General features: G+C 35.6%; 3 protein-coding genes across 3 annotated transcripts; 1 reads left to right on the top strand and 2 right to left on the bottom strand.

Moving 5' to 3' along the window:
• Positions 1 to 6: 6 nt before the first annotated feature.
• LOC129574581 (uncharacterized) lies at positions 7 to 1960 on the bottom strand. The gene is made up of 2 exons (XM_055456770.1): positions 1516 to 1960; positions 7 to 1447 (listed from the first exon to the last, which is right to left on the bottom strand). Exon 2 carries the CDS (start codon positions 1436 to 1438, stop codon positions 89 to 91), a length of 1350 nt encoding a protein of 449 aa, XP_055312745.1. The 5' UTR covers positions 1439 to 1447; positions 1516 to 1960; the 3' UTR covers positions 7 to 88.
• Positions 1961 to 2109: 149 nt separating this feature from the next.
• LOC129574573 (uncharacterized) lies at positions 2110 to 5777 on the top strand. The gene is made up of 8 exons (XM_055456740.1): positions 2110 to 2321; positions 2418 to 2600; positions 2658 to 2862; positions 2920 to 3096; positions 3167 to 3625; positions 3715 to 3888; positions 3960 to 4141; positions 4214 to 5777. The coding sequence occupies exons 3-8, from the start codon at positions 2790 to 2792 to the stop codon at positions 5336 to 5338; spliced, it is 2190 nt and encodes a 729-aa protein (XP_055312715.1). The 5' UTR covers positions 2110 to 2321; positions 2418 to 2600; positions 2658 to 2789; the 3' UTR covers positions 5339 to 5777.
• Positions 5778 to 5996: 219 nt separating this feature from the next.
• LOC129574577 (probable cytochrome P450 6a14) lies at positions 5997 to 10298 on the bottom strand. Its single transcript, XM_055456754.1, has 3 exons — positions 7372 to 10298; positions 7016 to 7231; positions 5997 to 6902 (listed from the first exon to the last, which is right to left on the bottom strand). Exons 1-3 carry the CDS (start codon positions 8459 to 8461, stop codon positions 6718 to 6720), a joined length of 1491 nt encoding a protein of 496 aa, XP_055312729.1. The 5' UTR covers positions 8462 to 10298; the 3' UTR covers positions 5997 to 6717.
• Positions 10299 to 10656: the final 358 nt, after the last annotated feature.

The raw sequence follows: 10656 nt of genomic DNA on the forward strand, positions 1-10656 counted from the left end.
AACCATTTACTTTCAACGTAATGAAAACTAGAAATCAACGAAAATATATGTTTTAAAAAGCCTACTTCTTAGAGCCCATAGAGCAACTTTATAATCTAGAAATTGTTATAAAATGTTTTCTAATTATACTTTGAATCTTGATAATTTTCCATTCCGGTGCAATTTGCTTGCGTACATATTCAATTTCAGACATATTTCCGAAGCCCGCTTCGATTTTAGATAAGTATTGATTTGTTTTAAAAAACCGTAGAAAATCGTCTACATTGCAAATGACAGAACATAAATATAGTTCTATCTGTATAGGATTAAGTGCTGCATATTGCTCCACTGCAAGTCCAATTGTATTTAGGTCATTCTTATTTAGTAAACTTATGAATAACACGAGTTTTTCAATTTGTGGATTTGCCGCTACAAAATCAAGCAATGGTGTTAAATGTTTTGAAAAGAAATAGAAAGTGCACACTTTGAGACGACTGAATGTCAATACACCTATAAGTTTGGGTTCAATATTTCTACGAAGCAAATCTAGACTGAGTTCTTCAACACTTTCGAAGTGAATGGGTGTATTTTCAAAACCTTTAAAATGGACGAACGAATAAAACATATGAAGGTATTTGAGACTCCTCATTTCGGTACTGATCAGCTTCCAAATATTTGGATCGCATGCATCCCGTAATTCGAAGCCCCAAAGATGTGCATTTAATGTGATTGCTGTGACAAGATTCTCTCTATTCGAAATATTATTTCCAATGATTCCTATTCGTAGCCTTTCCAAACGTGGGAATTTTATGAATTCTACTTTTGAACGATAGAAGATTAATCTTAGTTCACGCATTCTGGGGAATAAACTTTCAAGTTGCAGTAGTGTTTCAGATGCTATGTTTCCCATACGGGTTTCAACGATTTCGACATTTTCAAATCTGTTCTTCATTCCAATAAAAACGTTGTCAGGGTGTCTGATCACTGTAAATGATGTAAGCGATTTTGAACAATATTCGCTGATGTAAAATAGGATTCTTTCGTAAGTAATTATGTCGATATCTTCTGGTTTGAAGGCTTTTCTGATATCATTTGGCCATACTTCTACTATCGAAATATTCTCTCCAAAAAGCCGTAGAAATTTGAAAATAAATTTCAAATTCCGAATTATGATCGCATTTCTCTGGTTGCATATTGTGATGCATTCACCCACATCGTTAAAGTTTTGTAGACGTATCGGCATTTTGAACTTATGATTGAATGTCATATTAGCTGCTGCTTTAAGGTGCTTATTTCCCTGAGCCACATTGATCAAATCCTCCAAATGTAGGAATCGAAATATATGTTCCAAACAATCAAGGTTTACATCATCAATCTTTGTAGTGATACCAGAGTTTGTCGCTCTCTTTTTATGCTTCAAATTTGACTGTCGATTTATTTTTTTCCGTTTATTTGCCATCACTTCAAGCTGAAACAAATTTCCTTTGGTTAATTCAAAATTCTGGACATTTTTTAATAGAATGAACTGTAATTTACATTTTTTTTTTTGTAAAAACCAAACGATAGTTCCGACTTATTCTCGACGGAAAGGTTGTTGAACTACTCCTATTGTAAAGATTTTGTCGAGTCAATTTGATTTAAAATTATTTCATGATACACTTTTTTATACGGATTTTTTTTTTCTTCAATGAAAACGTTCAGAGAAATTTTTATGCACAATTTAAAACGTTTGTTTTGCGATATATTTTATTTCTGAAGGTGATTTAATCTATAAGTTGCTATGATGAAATAATCGTCAATCGGAATAAGTTTACTGTGAACTAATGTCAAATTGACAGTGTCAATGTTGTGCTTCAGAACGACGGTTGGTATGGATTTAAATTCCGCTTGAATGAAACAATACATTTACAATTTCTACTTCATTTCCAAGAGAAATATTTCTGTTCAATTGAATAAAACCGAAGAAAATGCAAGTCCACTACTTTTTCAAGACTGAAAATTAACAAATGTTTCATTAAAACAAACAAATGGAATTTTAGTAGTCGAATGGATACGTTTAATGTCAACACAATGAATGGTCGCATCCACACACACCTATAATAATACACATGTATGTTAGAAATGTGAATGTCATTGTCATCAATATGTCAACAGTTTCAAGTGATTACAACAGCATTCATAATTAAATTTAAACAATTTAAAAATCCAATCAGTGGAAAATGGATTTGTTAGCTAGTAATAATCAAGGCACAGAGCATGTACTGGACGTAGAAATTTTGGATGAAATTCGGACTGATTTGAGTGAATGTGCTGAGTGGATTAATACGCATCAATTTAATAAAGTTTGTATTTTAGATCACAATATTGAATATTATCTTTGGACATTGTTAGCGAAATGGCTTATTTGAATATTTGGTTTCTGTTCTCGCTAACGAAAGGTATGTCTTCAATTTCCCGATGACTTGATTCCGTGCAGCATAACGATACTGAAGGAGTTGAAGAAAGGCGCATCAGCCGAATTGTGCATCCTGGGAGATACATCATATGGAAGCTGTTGTGTCGATGACTTGAGTGCCATTGAATAAATGAAAACTCTAAAACTCTCGATATAGAACGTCTAAGTTGAAAACGAGCATCTACAATTGATTTCGAAGATGTTAACACAATTATAATTCCAGATAGCTGCTTCACATGTCAATGCCAATGCGATAATACATTTCGGACATGCATGTCTCAGCAAAGTCTCACGATTGCCGGTTCACTATGTATTTCCAAATTTCAAATTGGATGTGGACAAAGTATGTCAAGAGATGAAAAACCACATCTCGAATGCAGATGAAGAGATTGTTGTCTTCTATGCGACAGGGCTCTACTATCATTTAGGTATGTCGATTTTCTGACAACTTCCATTCGATTATTTAACCATTTCTTCTTCTGCAGATGACATTAAATCGGCGCTGAGTTCATTCACAAATGTGTCGTACGCACAGTTGGCACTCGATGGAAAGCCGGATAATTTATGCTGGAAAATGCCAAAGAATAATTTATCGGAAACGACATGTATTTGGATCGGAGATGACAACCAATCCCTTTTCAATCTGAGTTTGACTGTACATGGTAAGTAATTTTCTGCTCATAAATCGCTTGTAAATTGTCACAAGTCAATTTTTCTTCTTTCATTTAACAGCAAAGCAGTGGCTGTCCTGTGATAGACGTAGTTATCAAATAAAAGTAGTCAACAATCCATTAGCAACGAATTGGATGCGTCGCCGAAATTCCTTCGTGAAAAAATGCAAGGATGCACAGGCGATTGGAATTGTTGTGAGCACCCTAACCGCGGACGGTTACTTGAATGCAGTAAACCGAATTCAAACATTGGCCCGTAATCAAGGAATTCGCACATATTTGCTACCTGTAGGCCAAATCAATCCAGCCAAGCTGGGCAATTTTATGGAAATAGACTGCTTTGTGTTTATTGGCTGTCCAGAAAATAGCATTCACACATCAAATGAATGCTACAAACTTTTATCAGTGTTTGAAGCAGAAATCGCTTTCAATCCTGATTGGCGTGTTCAGTTATTTGAATTTGGCAAGCGAATTCAATCGAACTCAGAAGAGTCTCAACAAGACAATGTGGAACATCAAGGTATGAAATAAGTTTGAATTTCCATTTAGGATAAATATATGGATTCAAGCTTTAACTATGATTCAAATGTTTTCTTTCACCCGTATTAGGCGAAAACGTCGAACACCTAGATGAAATCGAAGATTCCGAAGAAGCTTGTTTATTTTGTCATGGCACAGGAAAGCAGCGAACGTGCACAAACTGCCACAAGATTTGCCAAACGTTTGGAGAATTGGAGAAGCATCGAACGGATCAATTGGTGTACAAATGTTCAGACACTCAGGGTAAATACCAATTGATAAAACTCGCCCGCATTCACGCTAAGAATTTCACATTTTGTTCATTTCTATGCTAGTTGAGGAGCAGTCAACAGAAGATGAGAAACGTTGCGAAATTTGTCAAGGAGTTGTTGCGAATCCCGAGGTGTGCTCTAATTGTCAGACCGTGGAAAGCCCAATTCAATGCATGAGTTGCTCCAGAAGCTTCTCAACTAAAGAGCTTTACAATAAACACAGAACGGCGCGTCTAAGCTGTGATGTATGCTTTTTAGGATTTAGCCAAATCACATGCAATGCATACATTTTAATGCAATTAATTAAATTATTTCAGGTTTTTCCAAAATTAATGCGTATTGTTGGCACAAAAGAAACTAAAAGTGTGAATGTGATGGAAAACTTGGGTGGTCAAATGACGCGATTCATAAATAGGGCAAACGTAGAATTGGAAGCATGCTCGCCTGCAGCTGTAGTCTATTTGCTGGAGAGGAACAAAAATTTGAAAACGCTGAATGCTTCTTATATAACCGGAAATTTATTTTCTTTCCCGACATCGTTTGCCTTGAAACCAAATCAACAATCGCCTGCTTTGAAGAAGCTACGTCTATCATCAAGTACAAAATCATCAGGTTCATCGATGAGTATTGAGAATTTGCGAGCATTGCTTCAGTTAGACAGTTTGCGTCACCTTTCGCTAACATCGTTCGAGTCACTGGACGCTAATCAATTGGAGCCATTGGCATCGTTGACCGCACTTGTGTCCCTTGAGCTAGGCAAATGTAATAATTTGGCCGGTGGTTTTGCAAAGAATATTCTAATAAAACTACGGAATTTGGAGCGTTTACGTTTGGAGGATGGCAAAGGATGTGTCACATTTGATATTCTTGAAGCGGTTGAAAAGCTTCCGAAGCTGGTTCAATTGGAACTAGTTAACTTTGACATAGAACTCGGCTTCGACACACGCATCGCACAATGCAAGCGCTTGAAACGCCTATTAATTATTCCGACATACATTTCACAGTCGGCAACCACAAACAATCTTGTACTGTCGAGCATTGCTCATCTTGGTGATACGCTACAGTCAGTCACATGGGTCGTAACACAGGAATTGATTCGTGTCACTGATTTATACACCGAAGTTCACGGAATACAACCGCGTAGAACGAATGAAGACGAAATACCAATAAAAAAACCGGTGCCAATGGTGCGGGAATCACTGAGGTCGCAAACATCCAGCGATGCAAGTCCACAACACGTTGAAATTTTGCCGCTGAGCCGTGTGAGAGCCATCATCAAGAAAAAATTTGGGAAACTCATACTAACTATTGAGACGGTCCCGTTCACAGCCACTTGGCGACACACAATAAGCGAAGCTTTCCAACCACAACCGGCAGCGTCCAAAAAAACCAGCCCCAAAAAAACCGCACCAAAAAAAACCTTTCCAACTAAATTGGGCTGATTGCGTTTCAGTATTCACCTCCTAAAATACCGTTTGGCCTTGAGGAAAAATTAATGAACAATTGAAGTTTTTTTCTTCTATTTTCAATACATATATCACAGAAAAAAATTAAAACGTTGAAAATGTGTACATCGGTTGAATGATGACAACCAATCATTTATCTAATTTATAGTTTCCAAATGATAATTTCAATCGTTTCGGAATGGCGGTCATAAGCAGAATCATCGTCGTTTTTTTTCTCGAAAAATTCTCGTACATCGCATTTGGGTGTATCAATCTGTAGATATTCAAGCAAATAAAAGAAGAAGAAAAAATGTCGTTGATTCTTTTAAAAACATTAAATCGAATAAGGAAAACAAAATCAATATGCATGTAAATGATACACAAACACCCGAAGACTTTCAAATAAAGAAAATCTAATTTCTTTTTTTCTGCTCAATTTATTTGTTATTTATTCTATATCTACACAGTATTCAGATTTCGACTATAGGCAAAATGTGGACTCAATTTCCATTGTGAAAGTAATATCGATGCAGTAGCTAACCAACATGATTATCGATTCAGTAATACTTAACAAAGAATGTATCAAACTTGCCAACGGATGTGTTTTAAAAGTGTCGATTTAATTTTACACAAGAAAAAGAGCAAACTGTTTTTTTATTAAACTTCAGAATGACAAAGTTTCAATTCACGGCATTTGAATTACAATTTAGTGCTAACATAATTATAATTCGATTGTTGACTGCAAAACGATGAAATCTGTTTATTTTACTGTATGCGAGTCAATTGTATATGAGCGATTAAGAAATGTAAACATTCAAAATGAATTGTTGAGCACTGGCTGTTCGCGGCTTGGAGTTCTATCAAATGGTCACCAATGCAAGATTCCTTTTTATCAATCCAAACAAAAAATACCTCAAACTTGCCTACGGAAGCGATTTGAAAGTAGCGATTTATGTTGTGAATTTCATAAATACTTAACGCATCGATACATTGTCAAAAAGTAAGCTATGCTAAAAATATGAGGATTCTTGAAATTTTGACTTCGAACAAGCAATGAACATTGGTCAATTTAAATCGGTAAAAATTAATATATAATAAAAAAAATAATCATTTTATCAAATAGCAATAAATGATATTGAAAAGGAGCACACTAATTTGTGCATTGATATTTTAATGGTATCGAGTAAATGTAACAGTTTTTGTTTCGTTAGTATTGACTATGTGTTTGGAAAGTTATGACTTTCTGATAAATGTATTTGGTAAAGTTGGAATTTTTGAAGAAGATCTAAGATCCAAGGACTAGGTAGAAAATCTGCAACGTGTGAAAATCAAAAATATCGAACGAAGTGTCGAGACGGTTGTTCCAATTTGAATGATCAAATTTGGTTGACTTTCAGCCAAACACCATCCAAACTCGGAATGAGTGTATTTTTGTCTGCCGAATATTTGATTGGTATTTGTGTTCGATTGCAAGTAGAAAATTTGAATTTTTGTAACAGCGATACCAAAGCAACGGTAACAAGAAGCGTTGCAAAGCGATAGCCGATGCATTGTCTTTGACCTGAAATGCAAGACAACAGGATTGAATTATTTGGAAAGCACAACAAAAAATGAGTTGAATGATTGAAACAGTAAAGGGTGGAATAGTAAAAAATAAAAATCAAATATATTTACCTGCTCCGAATGATATAGATGCGCTCGATGGAGGCTCTTTTCGTTCAACGTTGAATTCTTCGGGATCAGGATAGAACGCGGCATCGTGGTGAATGGCGTAAATTGGAATAAAAACGCGCATTCCCTTTGGTATTAAAATGTTTGTTTCGGGTACCTGGTACGATTTGGTTGCGATTCTCGTTAAATTACCAGCCACCGGATGCTTTCGCAACGTTTCTGTGAAAAAAAATCGATAAAGATTTCCAAGTAAGAGCTGATTTTTCATAACAATTAAATGTAGTAGAAAATATTGGCATGAATTTGATTCAATATTGAATGTACATATATGTACGCAGTGGATATTGACTTGAAATTACCGTTAATAATTTTTTTGCAATACACCATCTGTGTCAACACTTCATTCGTCAGCTGTCCGTTATTTTGCTCCAAAATGGATTGAATTTCCTTCCTGGCTTTATCTTGGATATGCCAATTGCCTGGAAGTGCCAGCTCGTATAAACAGTACGCGAGCGTAGAAGTCGAGTCAGCATAGCCGGCGGACAGAAAATCAAAGGCAAGCGCTGCAATTTCGTTTATTTTCAAACCCGCATCAATAAGCAATTGCATATAATCGTTGCCTCTTACGTTGTTTTTTTCGCGATACTGAATGGTTTGCTCAACAACATTTATAAAGAAATCGGACACGTCTTTTGGATGTTTTCGGAAGTTAAACAAAGGGATATACCAGAATTTGGATAAAAATCTAGCCAATCTTGGGTATGCGGTTGTAAAATGATTCCACGGGAATTTCAAGTGTGGTTGCATTGCCTCTTTGGTCTTTTCACGAAGTTGTGTTGATTCATCCAATGTTTTACAATGAATGCCAATGGCGACTTCACCAATTACGTCCGTCGTAAATCGGCTGAATAGTTCCCGAATTTCCACTTGGTCCTCGGTCTCGACGATTTCGTTCAATCCTCTAACGAGCGCATCTCCGACGGTTTTCATCGTTTCAAACATGTCTTTAATTTTGGTTGGAGTGAATGCTGGTGTCAATTTCGATCGAAGCGGTTTCCATTTTGCATGATCCAAAGTACCCAGAATACCGCTCAATGGATCCCTTTCGGTGTAAAACATGCCACGATCTTGGAAATGTTGAAAGTCTTTGATTAAAACACGTCGAATCAATTCTAAGTCAATGATCATCACTGATGGTTCCAAAAGCATATTTATTCCGATTAGTGGTTGTGTTCGATAGCGTTGATAGAAATCGGCGAGTTGGAGAGATCGATGTTTTTCATGTGAAATGTTTCCGTAAATATATGGAGATTCCAGTGGAACAAACGAAAGATTTGACATCCAACGTATCCATTTACAGCGAAGTACGAGGAAAAAAACGAAACACAAAAAGAATCCGAATAAACACAATAGAGCGAATACAATCGCTTTCAAAATTGAGAGAATCATTTCGAATCAACTTGAACACACAATTTTTCACTGTTCACGATCTCGTTGTGCGCATTGAATGCAACTGGATATGTTTTTAATATGAGTTTTTGGTTGGAAAATATTTTTTTTTTTTTCGAATTTCTGCACAAGTTCAGTACATAAATGTTATGGTTGAATCGCAATGAAATAGTAAATCACAACAATTATGTATAGTCTGTATTAATTACGAATGCCTCAATATTTTTGGACAGAAAAACACAAAATATTTATTCTTCATTAAATTTCCGAATCAAAAACGTTCTTGATTCACTGTTTTCGAACGACGATCAAATGCTCTTTAATCGATTGCTCACGATACGACTGCCAAACGAAGAATGCGGTTTGTTGTACTGTGCGGCAATTATTATATGTATACGATAAGGATATGTAAACATCCGAAGCGAGTGTGGTTGTTGTACACTGGAAGCTTGCGGCTTACTCAACCAATGTATGTGCACTCGAACAAATGGCTTATTTCGGTGCTATACACATACTTTTCGTAAATTCGATTCTATGGCTACGTTACGTAGCCTACGTAGAACATAGTAGCCGTGCGTTCTTCTGCAGTTCGCCAATAGCACACACAAACGGCTCAGCGTAGAATGAAATATTCGAAGAGTATGCGAGAGCACCGAAATAAACCGAAGTGCAGAATCATAAACCATACCATTTGTTTCAGTGCACAGAGATGTGTTCCGTAGGGCTCTAACAAATGGTCACCAATGAAAGAATATTTTCAATCGCACAACGTTTATTGGTGAAGCGATAAATATCGTGAATATCCCCATGAAGAAAAGTCTCCCCGGACAATCGGATTCAAATCCGCAACGATTCAGCTCTGCACTCGACAATGCTCCGGTTCACACTTTCATTTCAACGCTCATTTGCATTGCATACATTCAAAGGCCGTTTTTTTGGCAGAAATTAATCGTGAACGTATGCGTTTCACTATTGACGCTTTGACATCCACATTATTTAAGCGTTAGTGTAATTCTCTGTCGATATTTCGCCGGTGTATGCAAATGTACACTATTGAGTATCGTGTTATCGACAGAACTGCATTGTACGGAACTGAATCATAACGGAGTTAATGCTTCTTTTATTTATAAACAAACGTCTTTTGTAAACTAAAAAATGTAACATAGCACTTTTATTTGGAGTCACAATCAAGTGGCAATGGCCCAAAACAAAAACGAATTCTGAATTTGAAGTAAGCCAATATGATAAACAGCATACACGGAAAATGGAAATCATTCTATACACAACTGAAAAACGGTCCGAAATGTAACTAACTATTGAAGCCACGAATGCTAAATGATGTTCAACTGAATTCAGGCAATTAAAAAGAATAACAAAACATTTATTTAAACACCGTTAAATTCGAATGGAATGAAAATTGGAAATAAACTTAAGTGAAGCGGGCTGCATTAATATATATTGTTTTGGAATCCGTTTGGATGTGCTTTTCTGTATTGAATAATAATCACTTGATATCACTCATTCTGGTTTAATTGGTCTTATTAGAATAGAACGTTATAGTTATTTCCAATTCTCTATTTCATGAACGTGTATATTTTCAAAATTCGCAATGTTGATTGTAAACTTTAATCCTTCTTTCTTTCTATTTTCGCCGAATCGTTAGAATAGTTTCAATCGTTATTGGCTTAACGTGATTAATGACATGCCTCGATAATATTTTGAATGATCTCATTTTAGACGTGTCTTCTATTCTATTGAAGACTATTCATTGGAATTTTTTTGAACAAATTTTTCAGGAAATTTGAACTAATCTTTCCTTTTTAAGGGTTAGATTGAATATGTGCATACATTTTATGTAGTTCGTGTTTGCATCATTTGATTGCTTTTGCCTGCATCAAATATAGCAAGAAACATCACAAATGCAGTTATTTTTATTTTACTACCGAAATGCACATCGTCACATGCTCTAAATGGTTTTACGAAGAAACAATTATTAATATTTACACCAATGAGGCAACGCTTGGAAACGGATATCATGTTATTGATAAAATGATAAGCGAATTATATATAAATATTATTTCATCGTCAGCAGAAAAAAACCGTTGGATGTATTATTGAACTTGAAAAAGTGTAATTGATTTAAATGTCAATTCAAAAAATGAACAAACGAACGAACTTTCTTTAAATTAATAAAG

The sequence above is a fragment of the Sitodiplosis mosellana genome, unplaced genomic scaffold (assembly GCF_009176505.1).
Source record: "Sitodiplosis mosellana isolate CC-2019 unplaced genomic scaffold, AAFC_SMos_1.0 Smas_scaffold_1, whole genome shotgun sequence".
Lineage (NCBI taxonomy): Eukaryota > Metazoa > Arthropoda > Insecta > Diptera > Cecidomyiidae > Sitodiplosis > Sitodiplosis mosellana.